The 22,112-nt window shown below is 40.7% G+C and overlaps 2 protein-coding genes across 2 annotated transcripts in view; one reads left to right on the plus strand and one right to left on the minus strand.

Annotated features, from left to right (window-relative positions):
* The window catches only part of LOC139633693 (solute carrier family 45 member 4), a 53,369-nt gene extending 40,283 nt beyond the window's left edge, over window positions 1-13,086 (plus strand). Inside the window, exons 4-16 of the mRNA XM_071499537.1 lie at window positions 2,269-2,457; window positions 6,391-6,570; window positions 6,662-6,852; window positions 6,951-7,137; window positions 7,470-7,931; window positions 8,085-8,356; window positions 8,639-8,800; window positions 9,417-9,516; window positions 9,664-9,744; window positions 9,851-9,981; window positions 10,568-10,636; window positions 10,748-10,902; window positions 11,120-13,086. Coding sequence (XP_071355638.1) covers window positions 2,269-2,457; window positions 6,391-6,570; window positions 6,662-6,852; window positions 6,951-7,137; window positions 7,470-7,931; window positions 8,085-8,356; window positions 8,639-8,800; window positions 9,417-9,516; window positions 9,664-9,744; window positions 9,851-9,981; window positions 10,568-10,636; window positions 10,748-10,902; window positions 11,120-11,300 — 2,360 coding nt within the window. The 3' untranslated portion in view covers window positions 11,301-13,086. The remainder of the gene's footprint in view (window positions 1-2,268; window positions 2,458-6,390; window positions 6,571-6,661; window positions 6,853-6,950; window positions 7,138-7,469; window positions 7,932-8,084; window positions 8,357-8,638; window positions 8,801-9,416; window positions 9,517-9,663; window positions 9,745-9,850; window positions 9,982-10,567; window positions 10,637-10,747; window positions 10,903-11,119) is intronic.
* A 6,033-nt stretch (window positions 13,087-19,119) lies between these two features.
* LOC139634610 (G-protein coupled receptor 20) lies at window positions 19,120-21,908 on the minus strand. The gene is made up of 4 exons (XM_071501182.1): window positions 21,603-21,908; window positions 20,901-21,157; window positions 20,662-20,794; window positions 19,120-20,162 (listed from the first exon to the last, which is right to left on the minus strand). The coding sequence occupies exons 1-4, from the start codon at window positions 21,873-21,875 to the stop codon at window positions 19,575-19,577; spliced, it is 1,251 nt and encodes a 416-aa protein (XP_071357283.1). The 5' UTR covers window positions 21,876-21,908; the 3' UTR covers window positions 19,120-19,574.
* Between the last annotated feature and the right edge of the window lie 204 nt (window positions 21,909-22,112).

The following is a 22,112-nucleotide window of genomic DNA, read 5'->3' on the forward strand; positions in this document are numbered from 1 at the left end:
TTCAGTTGATGCCACTGACTTACTTTGCTCTCACACGCCAAGGATCAGGATTTAGCAGGTTTCGGTTTAAACCAAAGCTCCTGTCAGCTACATTTGGTCCAGGTTTTCCAGCTTTGTTTCGTGCTGTAAATTTACTCACCGGCATGATGATTCACCTCTTATCCAACCACTTGCTTTGTGTAAGGAACAGGTGTTACTCCTTACAGTTACAGCAACAATACTGGACTCTGACTGGTCAACAACACTTGCTTTTTACATTAAAATTAGGCAAAGCTGCCTGATATTAGTAGATTCTGTTGATATGTGCTCGACCTTCCATCTCTGTTTTTATTTCTGATAATCTTAATGCAAAGTATTAAATCCTCTTTTTTTCTCTTGAGGCCATATAACACTTTTTTTTAAAAAACCAAATACAGTCTTTAAAAAAATAGTACAGTTAACTTCAGATGTAATCTCAGGTCTCCATGTACAGTATGTCCATTGAAATGGTGTGTCCCTTTGTTCGGACACTTTTATGAAGTTTTAGGAGGAGTTAATTAAGATCCACTTTTGTTCGTGATGAAGTGTGTGTGTGTGTGTGTGTTTGTGATGAGTTTACAAGGTGTGGTCCGGTATTATTCAAAGGTAGTGAAAGGATGTGTAATGTACAGGGTGCAGTACGTGTTTCCATTATGCTGCTGCATCCTGTGTGCGTGTCTGTTTAGTTATTAGTTATTTCCATTGACTGATGCTAATCTGAGACCCTGTCGTGCAGCATGTGTTTGTAATCCTCACCTGGTTTTCGGCAGTGGAAAGATCAGGCACAAAATATTTTGATATGGCTTAAGTGACAATGACACATTAAAAATGGATATTCTCTCAAACTTTAATATACATGACCTACGCAAGAAAGACTTTGCATCAGGAGAAAAGTCTGTTTTTTCTATTAGCCTGCATCACTTACAGTGATTTCTTATTTCTTTTATAAGCTCCTGCTTTCAGGTTCTGGAATTTGATTTGAAGTTTATTCATTTACCAGTCGTCAAAAATGACAGGATAATGACGGCAACACTTTTTGGCTTTTGTACTTTTAAACAGAAGAAACACAAAGGTACGTCTTTCATCCATGTATGCGCACATAATTACAATATTCCTGGAAGATAGATTCTCTTTGTGGTGTTTCTGTTGTGCGTGTGTTACTCACAAAAGCCTGAGAAACTTGATCACTAAGTCTCCACTCTCCTGCTTATTTTCTCTGCATTAACCAGCACACAGGAGTTGATGCTGCAGCCCTTTGTGTGATAATCCGGGGGCGAACATTCACACAGAGCCACTCAATAGACCCGAGATAAATCCTCCTGTCGTGTACGGCTGCCATGGCCTTTTCCTCCTTTTCCCTTTGTGTTGGTTTTAACAGAAGGTGTTGAAAAGGTCCGCTGCAGGTCAACTCTTAGGTAACGGAGGTGGCAACACAAACACAATGGCTTCACCTGTGACTGGAGCAACACTAGTACCACATGCATTAGGAAAAAAAAATGTTTTATCACATTATAATATCCTCTATGTACTAATTAGCATTATAACATTACAATATTATGAACTGAATTTTAATGATAATGAACATTTCTGTGTGTTTCCACCAGTCAGTTAAATGCTGACAAGTCATAGTCATTTTATTTCAGTTTACCAGGCAGATTTAAAGCAGGTATAATAGCAGCAATGTGACACAGCACTAGTAGGTAGTAGTCTACATTGGTATGTGTAATACTCTAGCTGTTGATTTGATTGTTGAACCTGCAATATTAAGGTACAATACTCATGCAATACTGTGGTTTACCTGATTTTATTGGATCCTATTGAGTTCAGTGCTCATTGATGCAGTGATGCTGAGCCCAAGGGGATAATGAATTATCTTATCCTATAGATAAAGTTATATTTCAAAGTAGTGTCCTCCTTTATATCACCATCGCCAAATTTGTCTTTTACATATGGTGCAGAATAAAATAAAGTTACTTAATTGCAGAAATCTACATCATACCCTAATCCTTGTCTTCAAGGCTGATTTTGGTTGAAAAATATTCTGTTTAATTCAAGCTAATAAAATAAAAATGATGTCTCTCACTCCTACAGTTAGGATGTTACTTGCACCCCCTGGTGGTTGGCAGAAAAACTTCATGGTCTCAGTTGTTTATCTTTTGACATCTCTCTCCTAAAAAGCTTTTCACTCTTCTCTCTACCTGTCTGCATCTGTCTTTAACTCATATTTGTCCTTGGTCTGTGTGCCCCCAGGTCTTCCAGAGCAGTACTACAGTCTGACGTGGTTCCTCAGTCCGGTCCTCGGCCTCATGTTCACTCCTCTGATCGGCTCGGCCAGCGACCGCTGCACTCTGCGATGGGGCCGCAGGAGGCCCTTCATCCTGGCTCTTTGTATAGGAACGCTGATAGGAGTGGCTCTGTTTCTGAATGGATCGCTGATAGGTGAGTGAGTGCCACACAGTTTTTGTATAGATGATTGTTCTGCCTGTTAGTTGCTGCACAATGCCCTGGACAGTGTTAAACCTCAGCTGCACTTTATCACAGTTTAATAATCACAGCCTTTAATAAATCACTCTTGTAAAAATAAGTTGGAAAAAATCCAGCAGTGCTTTTGAAAAAAAAAACGGATATAAACCTGTATTTGTTCTCATGCTGGCTCATTTCTGTTTTTCTCTGCCCTCAGCTGCTAAAGTTTTGCTTGTCAAGTAAAGTTACTGTTTTCAGGGAGAAAAGTAAATGAATATCCAATAACCGATACACTTCATTTGCACACATTCGACATACAGAAGCACTTGTTGTATTATAAAATGCACAAGTTTATATCTTATGAATATATATATATATATATATATATATATATATATATATATATATATATATATTGCTGCAAACAGCACAGTCATTTTATGTAGGTGAATATCGTATTGAAATTGCAGGTTAAGTGTGAAACCACATTAAGTTTTCACATTAGTGCTCCTTTTTTCCAGTGTCCACTTTTGCAATTATCATTTTTTCATGAATGATTCATCTGACGATCATTTTCTTAATTAATCAATTAATTGTTTAATCTAAAAAAGTTCAGGAAACTACTACCCATCAAATATCCTAGAGCATAAGACGACATCATTAATTGTTTTGTTTTGTCCCAAACCCAAAAATAATTTCATTTTGCAAAAATGCATGACAAAGAAAAGCAATGTGGAACCATCAAAATGAGTAATTTAGTCAATGAAATGTGACAAAGAGTCAAGCAGAAACATCCATTGTAACTTTCCAGCCCCCAAAGGCTAAAGACTAACAGCAAATCCTCAAATTTGAGAAGCCGGAACGAGGAAATATTTTGCTTGAGAAATAACTTGATTGATTATTGAAATAGTTACATTTTCTTATAATTGACTAACCGCCTAATTATTGCAGCTACAGTTAACACATCTCAGAACAGAACAGTTGGTTTTTATAAAATAACAAATAGAAAGCCATGATGCTGATTCCGCACATGCTGTTGTTACATGTTGGCCTGAAATTACACAAGTTTACTCTGCGCCATCTGCTGAATGTTGTTATCTAACAACGCTGTTATCTAAACCACCTGAGAGTACCATGGCCCCCCGTGGGAAAACCGACCATGAGAGCAGCGCTGTCACTATACCCAGCATGCACGTGTCCCGCAGGAAATAAAAGAAAAACAGGACCTCTTGCATCATGGCATCACTTGCCGAAAGCTTCGCCGGCTGAGAGTCATGTCCCTGTAGTGCTGTTGTCCTCAGTCGAGCCCTTCGCTTATTACATCACTCTAATGTCATCACAAGGTCATATTCATCCAATCCAATCAAACTAATTGATCAGCTGTCAATCATACCACACAGATATTGATCTCGGGCTAACTATATCAGCATTGCTCTGGTTTCAATGTCGTTAACCAATATATATTGTGGCTGCTCACATGTAAACGTGCACACACACTGAGAGGGGACAGGGGTGTGAGGTTTGTGTAATCAGTGATTGTTGAATTTACTAATGCTGAAGAACAAACGTTTAAGATAAGCGGTGTTACAGTCTCCAGCTGTTTTTCCTCTTTGTATCATCACAGCCTTCCTGTACACATACTCTGGCGATAGCTATTTGTATTTAACAGAAATAGCTTGTGATGTTGGATCAATAAGACCAAGTTGTAAGACATAAAAGAGAGAGAAAACCCTGAACCTCCAAAGCGTCATTTTGTGAGAAAGCTCTGAAGTTAAACCATCAGATACTGAATGCTGTCTTCAACAATCTTCAATTCATTCATTAATCATAATTTCTGAAGATCCTGTTTGTTACTTGTGGTGAATTTGGTTCACATAAAACAATAATCCTGTTGGGCTTTAAGGACATTCAACAGAGAATATGGAGACGAGATTAGTCCCAAACCAGCTTTAAGTTGGGGTAAATTTATAACAAAGATCCTTAATAAGTTACAAAAAAAGAGAAGTCCAACGATTGCTCTGTTATTTTTTTTCAGTGATTAGTAACTGAAACAATTAGTCAATGAATTGATAAGATGATCGACAGAAAAATAATCTGCAGCTGTTTTATCATATAATCAATTAATCGTTCCAGTCATTTCTCAAGAAAAAATAGTGACGTAATGCCAAAGATTTGCAGATTTCAGGCTCTTTTGCTGCTTTTCTTTGTCCTAAATGATTTAAAACCAAATTAATAAGGCGTCACCTTCAGCTCTGTAAGCTCTTGTGGGTTCATGGTCTAAACAGTTAATCAATTAATTGAAAGAGTAATCGGCAGATTAATGTATAATTAAAAGAGATGTTAGTTACAGGCCTGACTGATTATTTTATTACTGTTGTCCTCAATTTCAACTTCATACTGGGGCATCTCCACTGATTTTGAGCTGTTGCCCACATTAAATAATAGAGTGTACATGCTTCATATTCAAATGTGGAGCAGATGGGTGAAAAATGTACAGTACAACAATAGCAGACCTTTTAAATGTCTCTAAATAGAACAAAGTGAAATAAATCATCAAAGGAGTTATAAATAACCAGAACTAGAGCTGTGTGAACTGTTTTCTGTTAGCAGACTCTATTCAGTTCTATTCAATTCTGCTCTGTTCTGCCTCCATTCTTCTGCCCAGAGGTTGGCACTCAGGTCGCTTTAGGGCACCAGGGAGGGTGTGTGTGTGTGTGTTTGTGTGTGTATGTGTGTGTGTGTGTGTGTGTGTGAGAGAGAGAGACCGTTGACCTGTATCTGTATGAGAGAATAAAAGAAAGTGTACGTTTCCATGGTTGTGTATATATTAATGTGTGTGAACAACACAGGGTGACATGGGAAAACTGTAGTAATCTGTATATTAGCGTTTGTGTGTGTGTTTGTGTGTGTGTGTGTGTGTGTGTGTGTATGTGTGTTGACATGGGAACACAGAAGCAGGCAGTTCACAGGGAAATGCTTCCTGTTTGCTTCTCCCTTTCTACCAATCACAATTCACTTCCTGTCTGCCTGCCTGGCTAGTGAGTAGTGTGACTCCATTGTCCCACACATACACACACATACACACACACACACACACACACACACACACTTACACACTTACACACTTACACACTTTACCTTCTATTAACGTTTTTGTTTCCCCGACATTAATGGATCTCAGTTTGTGAAGTCATGCTGCGTCACGCTGCCTCTGCTATTTCTCTTTCTCTCTCACACACACACACACTTTTTTTATATACAGGTTACTAAAGCTTTCCCATGTCACTCTGTGTTGTTCTCATAGTCTGATACATTTACTCAGGCGTGCAGACACAAACACACACTGAGCAGCTCGAGGGGAAGACTGAGTCACAAATGTAATGAGACACACAAGGTCACACACATCGCGTAAAGCAGTATGGAAAATGTGCAGTGACCTGTGTGTGACAGCAGTTGTAACTCAACAATCAGCTATTGATCATATGCGCAGCTCTGACCAGAGTTACAGTAGCATTACAACACGAGAAACACTTTTTGTGTTGTTACTGGTCATTTATTTTCTTTTGATTTTTACGGGCCTTAAGTTAAACATACTTTAAATCCACGTTTTCACCTTAGGTTTAACTCTACCATCAATTTAATAATTCACTGTGCAAAATTCCTATTTCTCCATCTATTATAAGATGGAGAAATGGCAATGAAGCAATAAAAAAATGCAATATAAAATGTAATGTTATAAAAAGTATCTCATAAATATATGATTTTAGTAGTTTATTTTTATTTCTATTTATTGTATTATTTGTTCTTGTGTGTTCTGTTTCCTACACTATTCAATTGTCCTCCTGGTGAAGAATAAGGTTATTGAATTTCTTGGAGCTGACTTTGTTTGATACCATCTGTCTCCATCAGGTCTGTCGCTAGGTGACGAGCAGGGGAGACAACCGATAGGCATCGTTCTGACTGTGCTGGGAGTCGTGGTGTTGGACTTTTGTGCGGATGCCACCGAGGGACCAATCAGAGCGTACTTGCTAGATGTGGCAGACACAGAGGAACAAGACATGGCGCTCAACATCCATGCTGCCTCAGCAGGTACAGCTGATGTCTTAAACACATACACACACACCATACCTTTCACAGGCATGTAGAGACTGATTTTTTTTTAAAAATTGCGTGTGTGCAGGTCTTGGCGGTGCAGTCGGCTACGCTCTCGGAGGTTTAGACTGGACACACACCTTCCTTGGAGTAGTCTTCAAGTCTCAGGAGCAGATCCTGTTCTTCTTTGCTGCCATCCTCTTCTCTGTCTCTGTGGTGTTACATCTCTTCAGCATCGAGGAGCAGCAGTACTCGCCCCAACATGACAGGCTGGACCAGGTATGACCTGGACTGTAAAATCAATTTTAATAAAAAGGAACAAAAACCCTAAATAGCTCAGTTTTCCATTACACGTCCTCTCATTGTTTTCTCACCAGGAGAGTCCGGATCCCACCAACCCACAACCATCGGCCAATGGTAGGAATGGACTTCTCGCTCCCAAGTTGGAAATGATTGGAGAGGATGAAACAATGGACAGCTATGACCTCTACGACCCTTATGGGGACGACCAGTCAGAGCGTGGAGATATGGACATGGACTTTCTAGAGGTGGAGCTTGTGAGAAGTACGTCTAATCCAAATGACATCTTTTCCTCGTCAAATACAAAGAAACTTGGGAGGGAAAATCAACCGTGTGATGGGAATATGTAGTCCTGTGTTTTCACAATCACTACTTACAGGTCATTTAAGTTTGAGACCTTGGTGATTAATCAGTTTCCTAATCAAGCAAAAACATAAGAGCTTTATCTTGTATCTGTTTCCCCTCTGCCCCTAATAACAAGACAATATTAGTGGTATGATAGAAAAACTAAATTTGTGGTTCCCAACCATGTCTCATAAAATCTGAAGGCTGAATTCCTCACTAAACTGATGAACTCTCTCCTTGTCTGTCTTCAGGTAAAAGTGACAGCGTTCTTGCCATGGCAGACAGCACCCTCGACCACCTGGAGCATGATGCATTGTTCTTGTGCCACATAGAGCCATCCATCTTCGCTGACCGCCTCTCGCCCTATCACAGCTCGCCACCTACCACCTCTTCCCTCTTCAACCCCAGTCACGGCACTCCCCCTACCCGGCTCGCCAACATCAGACGCAGCAGCAGCACAGGCAGCCAAGACCTGCTCCGCCCCCAAAACAACACCCACCAAGCAAATGCTCCCGCTCCCAGGATATCCCGCCTCTCTGCTTTCTTGCAAGAAATGGAAAACGATGACGGACAGGAGGCGCTGCTTAACAACCAGCTCAATGAGCAGCGGACACTGAACGGGCGGCTGTTAGCCAGTGTAACTAATGCCGATAGAGGTAACAGTAACAGACTGAGCTCTAAAGGACAGGCCCACCGTGCTGGAATGGTCAAAGGTCAGTATCTTCATGTCATATTAAACCCTCTGTAATTGTAGAATACATAAAAACATAAAAATAAAATGAAGAAACTGATTATTATTATCTTTGTGGTGTCTAAACATAGGAGAAGAATAAACTGTTACCATAGTAATCTGTCTCTTATTCCAGCTGCCAGTACCGGAGCTCCCATGAGGCAGTCACGTCACCGTCACACCTTCTACCGCCAGCCGTCCTGCACCTTCTCCTACTACGGCCGAGTGGGCAGCCACCGTTACCGCTACCGCCGGGCCAACGCCGCTCTTCTCATCAAGCCGTCACGCAGCATGAACGACCTGTACGAAGTGGAGGCCAGACACAGGAGGAGGAACAGACAGAGAAACAGACACCGAAGTGGAAACACCAACTCTTCCAGTGGAGATACGGAGAGCGAGGAGGGCGAGGTGAGGAGTGGGCGGAGGAATTTACAAGTCAAATAGCTGTGATACTATTAATACTACTACTGCTATGTCTGATGCACTGGTAGGCAAGCAGCGCAGATCATAAGGGACACTGGGAAAATACAAATCCAAGCAGCTGAGTCATTTTCAAGGGTTATTTTTTGCTGCGAATCTGTAACCATGGCAACAAGACCATCCTGTCATTTCTCTCCACTATGTTAAGAGTCTCTTTTTGGTAATATATTGTGTAATGTTGTGGTAACTCTGCTCTCCTGCTCTCTTCAGGTTGAGACCACCGTGCGTCTGCTGTGGCTCTCCATGCTGAAGATGCCTCCGGAGCTGCTGCGCCTGTGCGCCTGTCACCTGCTCACCTGGTTCTCCATCATCGCCGAGGCCGTCTTTTTCACCGACTTCATGGGACAAGTCATCTACCACGGAGATCCCACCGTACGAGCAGTAGCAGCTTGCACACACAACCATTTATCAAAACTAACATTACCAAAGTGATGGCATTTCAGAGAGGGACAAATATGAATAAATAACATAGAGGGATCATGTATTATTTGACTAGAGTAGTGTAGTGTGAATGTACTCTGCAGTAATCCCTCAACATTTAAATGAATGGAAAGTGGTTTAATAGTTGAAAATATGAGTATAACCAAATTATTTAAAAGCCAGTAAGAGATCATATCATGCCATCATATTTAACATTTTAATATCCAGTATGCATCTGTAAATGTATTTGTGCCTACAAGAAGAAATAACTGCACTTCTCCTACACTGGAGGAACACAGGAAAAAAAGAAACTTCATAGATCAGAAACAACAGGGAGAGAATAAACTCATATGTTGATCTCTGGATGAATTTTATTCCTAATCAGCTGCCTGACTGTGTTTGTGTGTCTGCTTAGAATAAATCCAGAATCATCTGATGACGTTTGTCTCGTGATTCTTTTGGAAAAACAACAAAATGGCTTCAAAGATTGTGTGTGTGCAGGACGGACTCTTTGTTTTGGCCACCTCACAGCTCAGATAGAAACATTGTTTGTTTTTCTCTCTCACAGGCTCCTGTTAACTCGACTTTGCTGGATAATTATCACAGAGGAGTTCAGATGGGATGTTGGGGACTGGTTATATATGCCATGACTGCTGCTACATGCTCAGGTAACCACGCACGAGCACACTTCTCACATCAACATCACATGCAACTGTTTTCAAGAAAACAAAGTCCCATACTGTTTATAACCTGTAATGTGCATGTCTGGACATTAAACTCTGGACTAAAAAAATAAACTAATCTTCCTTTTGCAGCTGTTCTTCAGAAATACCTTGACAACTTTGACCTGAGCATTAAGGTCATCTACATCCTGGGGACACTTGGATTCTCCATAGGTATGAACCACAGTGCAGGGATCGGACAGAACAAAATACATGTGAGCAGCTAATAAGTAACTTTAGAATTTATCTTTTCTCTTGTCTTTTTTTTCTGCCTCCACAGGAACTGCCATCATGGCAATCTTCCCTAATGTGTATGTCTCCATGGTGATGATCAGCAGCATGGGCGTCATCTCCATGAGTATCTCCTACTGTCCTTATGCTCTGCTTGGACAGTATCATGAAATGAAAGAGGTACAGACTTTCCCTTGTTTGTTTTGACCTGACCAGGGAGCACTTTGTTTTGGCTTTATATCACAAAGATGTAATTAATGCATATGGTTCCAGATATATAGATGGATGGATGGATGGATGGATGGATGTCATCTTTCTATATATGTCAACAAATCCCATTAAAAGATCGAAACCAGCAGTATTATCTTCATAGCCAAAGCCTTTTGTACTGTATTTTAGTGCAAACCCTGCATTGTTAACAAACTTTTCAGAATGTGTAAATAAGTCACATTGTTGGAGACATTCCCTTGGACACAGTCATTGTACTTTTGCATTTTTAGGAAAATAGTTATCATTTTTTACATGAAAGTATATATTTGTGACTTCAGTTGAAACCAAGAGGTGAGAGGTGATGCATGTTAAGTGACAGACTGTTGGTTTTGGTCTTAGGGTTTGCTGACAGAAAAGAAAATATTGGATAATGACAGACTTATAATTTAAAACCTGATCTTCAAACAAATTCTTTTTTTTATACCTTTGTTCTCCTTGTAAATGACTTGTTTCTTTGCTTTGCCCTCATTACTGTAACTTTGTCTGTTTGCTGCAGTACATCCAGCACAGTCCTGGTAACTCCCGGAGAGGCTTTGGCATCGACTGTGCTATCTTATCGTGCCAGGTGTGTATTCACGTAGTCTTTATAAAATCTATGTGGCATAGTCTTGTATGCACTGTATGTTGTAGTACCCTAACCGGTTGTGTTATTATACAATCCTAATCCTAATTGCAGGTGTACATCAGTCAGATCTTGGTGGCCTCAGCTCTGGGAGCAGTGGTGGAAGCTGTTGGCAGTGTCCGTGTCATTCCCCTGGTGGCCTCTGGAGGCTCCCTCCTTGGATTCTTCACTGCCTGCTTTTTAGTCATTTACCCGACTCCAAACAACGGGTGAGAAAACCACCTGGTCTTAGTCTCTTGCTGTTATGACAGGAATAGTTTGACATGTTAGGAAATATGCTTATTTGCTTTGTTGCTGAGAGTCAGATGAGAAGATTGATACCACTCTCAGGTTTGTTTGTGAAATATGAAACTACAGCCAAAAGCCAGTTTTCCTTTAAGCCTCAAATCCAGTCCTAACAGTTATGATTTTATTTGTGATCTCCAGAGAGGGGGAATCAGCCAAAGCTTCGGAAAAACGGGCCTTGACGACGCTGGAAAATCCCAACAGCAACGAAGCAGCTGTAACCGTGGTGATAGAGAAACCCAGCTTCCTGAAACTCAACAAGGAGGGAAAGGCCACCACAACCACCACTTCCTGTCACACAGAGAATGAGTCTGCACTGTGATTGGCTGGCTAAATTGACAGCCATGTTGCCGCAGACACAACTAAATTCACCTTTATCATCAATGCTGTTGGAAAAGACTTAAGGATGTTCCACCGTCCTCTTCGTGCTGGAGCTTACAGACGTAAAGAAGAGAGAGGAGGGCAGCTGGTGCACTCTCTGAGTCTGCTCTTGCTTTTTCTGATTCGGTGTATCTTGATTTGCTGCAGAAAACAACTTAATTTGATATGGGACCAGTGTCATACCAGGCCGAGTTATCCTACAAAAAATCATTCTGGTCCCAGGGCTGTTTCAGCCATCACCGAAATTCCTTCCACTTCACCCTCACGGACATTTGACTGATCCGTCAGGGTTGTCCAGAAATGAGTAATTCACAGGTCATGGTTTTAAGGAGAGGTCGTCTCTGTCTCTCAGGGCCTCTAGGAGGTTCTACTGAGAAGCTGCCTGGACAGGAAACTTCAGGGGATTCACATTCATACATAAAAAACCTTACCCACACACGCACACACACCTCTTCATCTGAATCGAATGAACACCTGAATAATGAACTCTGTTGAACATTAGTCCTCAAAGCTGCAATCATTTAAAAAAAAAAAAAAAATGCTGAAAATCGTTCTTCCTCGCTGTGGAATCAGCTTGATCAATCTTTGCTCCGTGATGTGGACGCTGATCGATGAGAGTGTCTGTGTGTCTGCTGACTTGGCGTCTCCATTGGAGGCACAGTGTTCACCAAAATTAACACTCTGAGCTTTGCGGGACTTTTGCAGCGCTCTGCGACAGTAGCTTTAAGACTCTAGAGACTTTTGGAAGTGGCATTTCTGAAACTAAGAGCCCGAAGCCTGGTTCCTGGGGGATATGATTGATCTTAAGGCCCCTGAATTGGTTGTGAGTGTTTTGTTTTTGCCTTCCGTTACATGGCAGAAGTGCTGAAATCTTTGATTTAGCTTGCACGCCAGGGCAAAGGTGACAATATTTAAAAGCTCTGCCCTGAAATATAGAGCATGAGTGTGAAGTTGCCTGTTAATAATGAGAGTGAAAAACAGGACAGATGTTTATCGAGTGAAATTCCAGAAAAGAAAGAGCAAAGATGCAATATGTGCAGCATACAGGGCATTACAATCCAAAATACTATTTTCATGATTTATTGAGGACCCAGAGAAAATGATGATGATGATGATGATGTTGTTTGTTTTGAATAATAAGACTAACCTACATGCTGCATGTTAGAGGAGTGGAGAAGAGACAAACCAAACGGCAGAGGAGAAGAGAAGAGAGATGCAGAGTTATTCTTTCTCTCTCCTTTTTTTGCCTGTTTATTTTTTTTAGAAAATGCTGTTAACACCATGTTTGTCACTAACTGCACATTAGCTGAGCCACTGTTGAAAAGAGTGATGCAGCTTTTAGTTAGAAAAGTGTTGTTTTGAAATCCTCTCTGAGGCTTTTGGGGTGTTGGATTTGTTTGTCTTAGGTTACCAGCAGGACGGAGCTTCCTGGCACTCTTTTATTCCTGTGGATCCAGTGACTGTACCAGTAATCACCAGTGTCTGGAATGGGACACAGGCATATTAGAGCAGATCCTGGTAAATCTGAAAAAAAAAAAAAGGTTTCAGGGGCCCATGTGATGTAAGAGAGAAAAACAAAATAAATCCCTCTAATGGGCCAAATATATAATCAGTAGAGAGAAGCAGAAAATAGCATTTTAGCTGCTAATTACTTGTGTGTGTGGCATGAATAGGAGCAAGATTAGAGGAGGACTGGAGAAATGTTTTCATGAAGAAAAAAAAAAAAAGAAGTTCAACATCTTATGACATGTTCATATTTGCTTTGTTGTTGAGTTAGATGAGAAGATTGATACCATTCTCGTCTTTTTACGGTAAATATGAAGCTACAGTCAGCAGCTGGTTAGCTTAGCTTCCTCTGATCAAAGGTAACAGAGTCCGCATACAAGCACCTATTTTGTTTTTGTGCAGATTAAATAGAATATGATTACCTGTTAATTAATGGGTGTTGGAGGTGCTGGTAGGTGGATTTTGTCACCTTTGGACAGAGCCAGGCTCAGTTTTCAGTTTTTATGCCAAGCTAAACTAGTCAGCTGCTGATTGTAGTCACATATTTATTGTAGTCATGAGACGTGAGAGTGATTCCAGTCCTCTTATCTGGTCAAGAAAAAAAATGAGTGTATATCCCAAAACACAAAACTTCTGCTTTAAACGTTCGAACTTAAGCAAGATTTGAATTTGGAAATGTATGTCTTAATTTTTCATACCAAGAATAATTTACAAAATTTACTCTTAATGAGAGAATCCTTATTTATTGAAGAGGGTTCTGATTGATTTTGGAGCCAAAACTCCAATTTAACAGTTAAAATGGCTTTTGCAAAAGTGGCTTCATCTGCTGTTTAATGAAGGCATGGTGGTGGAGGAGGAAGTAAAACTGCTGAGTGTAGCTTTACTTCGACACTGTTAACATCCATACACAGTGGTGAAAATATATCTGATTAAAAACACAGAGGGGATAAAGGCAAATTATGTAAAATTAATCTCTTAATAGTACTTATTGATATTGAGTGTGGACTTAAATAATCTTAATCTTTGGAATGTTTCCTTGGCTGGACGTGTAAAAACAAACTTGAAGTTAGAAGGGCAAAGTCAAAGATTTTATTGTTGTTTGTTTTCTGACAAATTCGATTGTTTGTTGCAATAACGGCCTTGGTTAATCAGCTGGGTGGGAGGACTGTGAGAGGTTTGTGCGGGCAGAGCAGGGTTGTTTGTTCCAGGTGTTTTTCCTGCCGTCTGTCAGGGCGAAAGGCCGTGGATTTAGGTCAGTTTTCCTTTCAGCTCAATCAGCTGAAACATGCAAATTGAAAGGAATCGAAATGGAAATTGCAGTGGGTTCATTTATGAATGAAAGAGCGTGTATTAAAGAATTTAGTGCAGAAGCTTATTTTAATTTTTTGGATTTTAGAGGAGAATTTACTCACTGATGTTGTGGTTGTTCTTTTTTTTCACTTGGGTGGGTGTCGTTGCAGAGTTTAACCCTGTTTTTTTTTAACAAATTAGATTCCTTCCATAATTTCAGGTACATTCAGTCAGTCCCAGAGCAGAGCAGAGAGGAGGAGGAGTATTTAGCTTCCTGGGTTGACCCTGCTCTGGCTGTGGTGCTGGGACAAAAACAAAAAAATAGCAGGGACGGGACGATGACAAAAGACGAGGAGGTACAGGTGCCAGAGTTTTGCACGGCTTCTGTAACCACTAGGGCAATAAAATATTCTGGATAAAAAAATGGACACACAACTTCAGTTTAAGGACAAACATGAAGATTAAAAAAAAACTTTGGGTTTGGGAGGTTTGCATGCAATAACGCATGTGTGGAACACCAAAGTATGACTCTGTACAAATCACTCAAGCTCTTTTCTTTATTGTCCTAATAGGTCAGGGATGTATTTTCTAATGCATGGCTGGATGTTTGTGTCTTTTTGTTTAAACTTAAATGTGTTTAAAAAAAAAAAACATGTACTCTTTATGCTGAAGCATTGTGCTCATTCTGGGTCAGTACACTCTTAACAAGCATGTGACTTTTTACATTTTTGCACATTAAATGAGTAAAGTGTCAGACAGCGCTCATCTTGTCGCTTTTCAACACAACACATGTGGATGGAAGGTGTTGAAATGTGTAAAAAGACCAGATGTGTGTCGTCCCGGGCAACACTCCTTGTTAAAAGTGTAGGCGTGAAACTCCAAGCCGTGAATACTTGAAGTGCAACATGAGTGTTTCTGTTCCAATGCAGTGGAAAGTCTTTGATTTTTTTTTTTTTTGGATGGAGGAGGGGGTGTTGTTTTTAATGTCCCAAGCCTTTTTACCGTTGACTCTGGAATGTTCAGACAGCTCGGCCACTCACTCGGCCTGCTGGGAGATTGAGTTCTTACTTTTGATTCCATCTGGTGACTTAAATGTTTGAAAAAAAGTAGATGAATGTGAGTTGATTTCAGCCAAAATCATTTTTGTTTTGGTTGACAAGCCGGGGGTGGGGGTTGGGGTCTGACATTGCACAGAACTTGCACATGATAAGTTAAAAAGAGAATACAAAAACAGTAGAACTGTGTTGCAGAAGAAAAAAAATAACTGTGGATATTTATTTTTTGAGTTTTCTTGTCTATAAATGACACTTTTCACCTAGTTTCCAAAAGAGTAAATTAAAGTTATTCTATTTGCTCTGTTTGTGGGAGATGTTACAGAAACAGACTAGATTCTGTGTGTGTGTTTGTGAGCAGTCGTCTCACAGCTGCTCACATTTTAAGCAAAAGGCAAGAGTGTGTTAAAAAATGTCATCTCAGTGTTTGTATTTTGGTTCTTGTTCTCTGTTCTTTGCAATCACTTGGTTTACACTTAACTCTGGAGTTGATGGCTGCAATACCGGAGGCTATTTACCAGTCTTTTTGTTTCTGTTCTGGTGTTTTTAACTCAACTAGAAAATGTCTCTTTTTTTTTTTTAATCTGTTCTTTGACTTTTAGGCAGGGCCACACACAATAGTTTGGCCTTTGCACTTTTTCAGTGGCAGCCATGTTGGCTCCACCATCCTGATGACTGTATGAATGTGGCGATGTGGTGATGGCGTTTCGTACTTCCAGCCAGCAGCTGTCTGTGGTGGCAGCGTGGCAGCCATGCAGTTAGTCCAACCTGGCCGAACTTTGTGTGTGTGTGGCTCTGCCTCTAGTAAACTGTGTGAATGACGGAGGAGAGAGATGCCTATATACTTTGATCTTCACAGAGATTAAATCAAGAAAAATGCTAAAAGAATGGGAAAGCAAGTATGTGCAGTGTACTATATATGACATGCCTTGATATTTGAAAAAAGTGTAAATATACATATTTCTCTTTTAGTTTCTTCTTTTTTGCTGCTATAAAAAAGATGATTATTTTTGTTAGTAGTTTTGTTTTCTATATAAAGACTGTATATATCTCTGTGTTCTGTAAATATGCTTGAGCCTTCATATGTAGGACTCTGGATGAACACTGTATGGAACGCACCTTTAAAATCTGTTCAGAACTTAACCAACATTGTCTCATTTCATTATTTAACATATTTCAATATGAGAATTATCCAAAATGGAAAGGGTCTTACTGCACCATAACAACAAAAACTCTGCAAAGACCAGACCAAATTAAAACCTTTTGGTATTTATTGAAATATTGTCTGTTGGTGGAAGGAGAGTGTTATTTCTGCTTCTACAGACAACAGATCACAAGTCTTACATAGGAAACTCAGATCAAGTGACCACAAGCTCCACATATATTGCTGCATTGTGAAACTAGATGATAATAATCAGAAAAGGTCTTTTTTTTAATGGTAGTTCACATTCATTTGCGAAACAAAGTCAGTAAGTACTCTGTGTGACATACGTCATGTAGGCAGGTTTTTTTTCATATTGTCTCTCCTTATAAGAAAAGATAAACTTTTGTTAAGTAAAATTAACAATAATCTGCTGTGAACTTTACAGCGCATCAGATCGTAGCTAAGGAGAAAAAGTGTGTGACATGTCATTATCTACGTGACTGCTGATGAAATAGCCCGTAGGTCTGCAGTTTCAAAACTGCCTTTTTTTTTCCTGGACAAAACAACTTAGTTCAGCATCGTCAGACCAGCGGACTGGTTTCCCATGATGCTGGAGTTCAGACTGTGGAGAGAGGAGAGGAAGATCAGAATGCAGAATCAGATTTCTGTCTCACACACGGGGTCACAGCCCCTCTCTCTTTCCATACAGAGAAACCAGAGGAGGAACCTGAAACTGGTACGTGTGTGTGTGTGTGTGTGTGTGTGTGTGTGTTATCTAGTCTCATCATGTGACAGCATAACCAGCTAATGGTAAGTATATATATATATATTTATGTGTGTGTGTGTGTGTGTGTGTGTGTGTGTGTGTAACCTTAAAGGCCCAGAACATATACGTTATATGAACTATAGTGACCTGCTGCAACCCTGCAGGGATTAAATGGAAATTCTGCTGAATTTGACTCACATGCCTGCAGGAACTGACACTGACAATCTGAACAGCTCTTCTCTAAATTGTATTCTGTAAAAACAAAACCATGTTGAGAGTGAGTGGCAAATCTCAACAGATTTACCACGTTTTATTTTAAGGGACTGCAGCTGAAACTGTGAATTACATTTTGATGAGATGGTTTGGTTGAAAGTTTTGAAGTTTTACAGAGTAGAGACAAAATATTTACGTGCCTGCCAGATGATATTATGTAATTATCATCTGGTTTGTTATCGCTGTCTGTTTTCAATTACCCAACCTGCTGCTGTTCATTGTGAATCAGCGTATTCCAGTCAACACAGCCTGCTGCTGTGGTCAGACACTGTCCTCTGCTGGAGCAAACCAAAGTGACTCTGATGACTGAAAGACTTTTTTTTTTTTGCATGCATGCATGTTTTCATTGATCTGACAAGTGACTGATCCCATAATTTAAAGTAATTGTGTGTTTTTGAATTGAAGTGTAGGAAATATGGTTTTATAGGTCATCAACAGCAGCTGCAGAAACACTTTTGCTACTACAAAGAATAAGAATATGTTTATGTACATGGATTTTTAGAGACTTTTACTTTTAACAGTACAAGTACAACATCAACTCAAACAAAAACAAAAAATAGAATAAATCATCAAGGAATGCTAAGCTACAAACAAGCAGTGTTGAGGATATAGTTGACCTTTAATAACCCATATACATGTATAGTATCAACCAAACTGTCTGTAGTCATTGTGTTGTTTTTCAGTCTTTTGATTCAGTTCAGTACTCCCTATGAATTAAAAAATAACAAATGAGCATAATTCCTAAACTTTCTAAAATAACACGTGGAAAGCAGAAAGCAGGAGAAAGCAGTCCAGGAAGCACTTTAGATATCATAACTGTATACTGTATGTCCCTGTATCCCAGATGTTTTATGATGTTTAGGAAGCATCATAAACAGCTGAACTGGGGAATGTTTGAGTTTCATGGTTATGTGGTATAAAACATAATCTCCTCTAAAATGTTGGAAAAATCAAAAAGAACACATTATTAGAAACTAAAATTGTGGTTTGGTTTTTTTCATGATTTCCTTTAAACTTGTTGATGTAAGTTTTCTATCCAATGCTGACGACACTCGTCCATTTAGACACTTAAAATAATACACAAAGCGCTATGTACTTGAGACACCGTTACAAGTGTTTATACCTCTCAAGAGAGCTTTGCCTCCAGCTTATTTAATGTGTTGACTCGAGACTGTGTCCCATTGTGATGCTCTCTAACTTTCTTTATGTCATTTGGCATTTTAAAGTTGCTGACGTCATCTTTCCCAAAGGTTTTTAACTTCCACTTTGGTTTCACACAGCAACGCTGGTTGAATACAGTAGCAGAAAAGGTAGGAGAGCAGACAACAGAGTATTTCCATTTAAAGCATCATAGTTTGGCCACAAGATTATTGAAAACACTTTTTCACCTTCATCAGATGGATGACGGTGAAGGTACAGACAGGAAGCCCAGGGAAGACTGAACTGGGGATGGTTTCAGTTTTATGGTGACATGGTGCAGCTTTGGTTAAGGTGAATTTCTTCTAAGTTATTTTAAAAAGCCCAAGACTTTTACAGTACTTCAAATGAGACAAGACCTGAAAACTACTGTACTTCAGCAGTCAACTCAAGTGTGATGCTGTTCTGAGAGGAGTTCAATCAACTATACATTTATTACTGAGGTCATTGTTAGTGGAGGACTGCATTATACTGAAAAGTTGTATTGGATTCAAGATCTGTTGATACTTTTGACCACTGTCTCGTTTTTTTTTCACATTTGTATTTATTTATTTATTTGACATTTCATGCCATAATTATTTAATTAGAAATGACAGGAAATGAGGGAGAGAGAGAGGTGGAGAAGGATAAGCAACAAAGGTCCCCAACCTGGGATGTTGCAGGTCATGGTCGCTGTTTTAACCCCTAAGGCACAGGGGCCCCTCACGTGATATCTCCATTAGTGTCAGTTCATCGTTTTCACATCGAAACCATCCCTTTGCGGCTCAGTGTTTGTTCAAACCAGTCTGAGGACAACATCCAAACAAGGTCAGAAGGAAGGAAAGAGATGGAGTAATAAAGGGATGAGGATGGATGCAGCCACTGAAGTGTAGTTTTGTTTATCTAGAAGAGAAATTTGCAATCTTTTCTCTGTATCTGTTCATCCAGATAGCCATCAGTTTCTCTCTGGACTGTTCCATCCACAGGTGTGGAGGGGAGGCCGCCTGTCTAAGCGGACTGGTCCATGCTGGCTGCAGTGAGGGGGGTGCTGGTGAGAGTGAGAGTGGCCACACTGTGAACTATTGCCAGCGCTGTACCTGAACATTTATTCATGGAGTTCCTCTCCCCTTCTCCCCCACTCGTATGCCCGGCCTCCCCGTCCCCCTCCCTCCCTCCACTCCTCCTCGTCCTCCACACTCTCTTGAAGCTGTCCGTCACAAAGCAGTAAACCACTGGATCCAGGCAGCTGTTGAGGCTGCTCAGGGTCACTGTGATGTGGTAGGCGAGCACGTGCCCCGCCCCCTGGCCCAGCCCCTCCCCTCCGACTTTGACCCGGAAGTAAACCAGCACCTGGCGGATGTGGAAGGGTGTGAAACAAACAGTGAAGACTACCAGGACTGTGGCCAAAAGCCTGATGGCACGAGCCCTCCTCGCCCTGCTCTGCTGGGGCATCAGGCCGTGGCTGGAGGAGAGAAAGCAGGCAACGCGCAGCGTGAAGCCCACCACAGCAAGGAGGGGGAGGAGGAACTCCAGGATGGTGAGGTAGAAGAGGGCAGGGAGGAGCACGCAGGATGAGCTGAACTCCAACGCTGTGGTCTGGAGAGAGAAGGACACAAAGAGGGTAGACAGAGATGCCAACACATCAAGTCTTAAAGTGCCTCTTCTCCTTTAAATTGATTATTCATCTAACATAACATAACAAGGATTTAAGTTGTTCCTGAGCATTTTGTCTTGCAACGCCTTTCGATTTGAATATATATTTGTCTCATTCAGATTTGTTTCAGGTGTTCATGGTGTTTTTAAGGTCTGTGACTAAAATATTGGTCATATACAGGGATTCAATCTTTTCTGTCATTTTTGTGAGCCCATAATATTAAGCAATGTCTACTTGTGACCCTCACAGATTATATCCTTAATGTGGACGGAGGTTGTGAGTAGTTAAACCAAATAATGACTTTTCTTTCTGAGATGATTCGTTTCACCTTCCATTATTCTGATAGAGTTTTCACGAGACTTTGATTTCTGGTTTTTAATTTGTTTCTGTTGGTGTCCACTGGAATTCGAAAAGTTTGTAGTGTATGTAGCGTATCCTCACCTGGAAAGAGTAGGTGACCACAACTGCAATGAACCACACTGTGGCGCTGACACACCTGGCTGCCCCTGTGGTCCTCCATCGATGGAGAGTGCTGGACACATGGACGACAGCAAGGTACCGATCTATACAGATACTGAGAGGAGGGGAAGAAGGAAAGTCACGGAGAAAAGAAGAGGTGCAAAACATTTTGTCAGTGTTCATTCATCTTAAATGCTAAGTGATGGTACGACCCGGCCCACCTGGTCAGAAACAGGATGCTGCAGTACATGTTGACAAAGTAGCTGAAGGTGTGAACGTAGGAGCAGGCCACACAGCTCCCTCCACTGTGGTACAGGGCAATGCGAGCGGGCAGGGACAGCGCCACCAGCAGGTCAGCGACAGCCAGGTTGATGGTGTAGACTACAGAGGCCGAGGAGTGGGTGGAGGCCCCGCAGAAGACATAGAGGGCCAAACTGTTGAGGACCACACCGACCACCAGCATCAGACAGTTACACACCTGCAGGGAGGAATGGAGTATCTGAAGGTTTAGTGCCTTGCTCAAGGGGCAGTGAGGGGGAGGATTGTGATTTTCTACCTTGTCTGGAGAGCAAGTCTCCAGAGCACGTTTTATTCCTGCCAGTGTTTCTTGATTTCAAACCACTATTAAGTCATGATACTGTTTTTTTTTCTTCATTTCACCTTTCTTTTTGTATTTATTTGTTCTGCCCCGTCGAATCATCCGATAACCAGTAAGTGCAGAAAATGGACTTATAAATGCCATGACATTTGTTACAACAATTCTTAGAGAGGGCTACATTTTTTTCCCTTGATAAACAATATACCAAAGTTCACTGACATAAATATTTTAAAAACTAGCTTTTATCCACAATAACAATCCCAATCAACTGATCTAACATAGTTTAAGTGGAAATAACCAAAATGGGCTGGTATGTTTATCTCACCATAAGAGAGACCCACACAGCGTAGAAGTCTTGGTACAGCTGCACATCCAGGTGGGCTAACCTGTGCAAGTGCGGTGTCCCCCACCGCTGGTCCCAGGTGCTGCAGTTAGTCGCATCTGGAGTCAGGAGGGGCAGGAGGGGCTCAGTGGAGGGAGTGGAGCTGATGTTTGCAGGAAGACTCTCCATTGGTTGAAAAGGATGAATGAATAGTGGGCTGGTGTCTGGGTGGCAGAGTGGAAATCGAGAGGTAAGAAGAGAAATAAGCAGCATCATTATTATTATTTTTTTTCTTTGTGCAAAAATATTTAAAATTCAACCCGCTTGGTGCAGAATTGGACATTACTAATTACTTGTTCTGACATGTGCTTTCGCATGTGTATGATGGGAAAATTAGATACCAGTGGAAACATAAGGCTGTACAGAGTATATACATATATATTTATTTTTTGGGGGGGCGGGGGGTCTGCTGTAAGAACAATAACAATAACAATAACATCTGCATACAAGGCA

Source organism: Trachinotus anak, unplaced genomic scaffold (genome assembly GCF_046630095.1).
Source record: "Trachinotus anak isolate AG129_WGS33_773 ecotype Australia unplaced genomic scaffold, CSIRO_AGI_Tana_v1 ptg000016l, whole genome shotgun sequence".
Classification (NCBI taxonomy): Eukaryota; Metazoa; Chordata; class Actinopteri; order Carangiformes; family Carangidae; genus Trachinotus; species Trachinotus anak.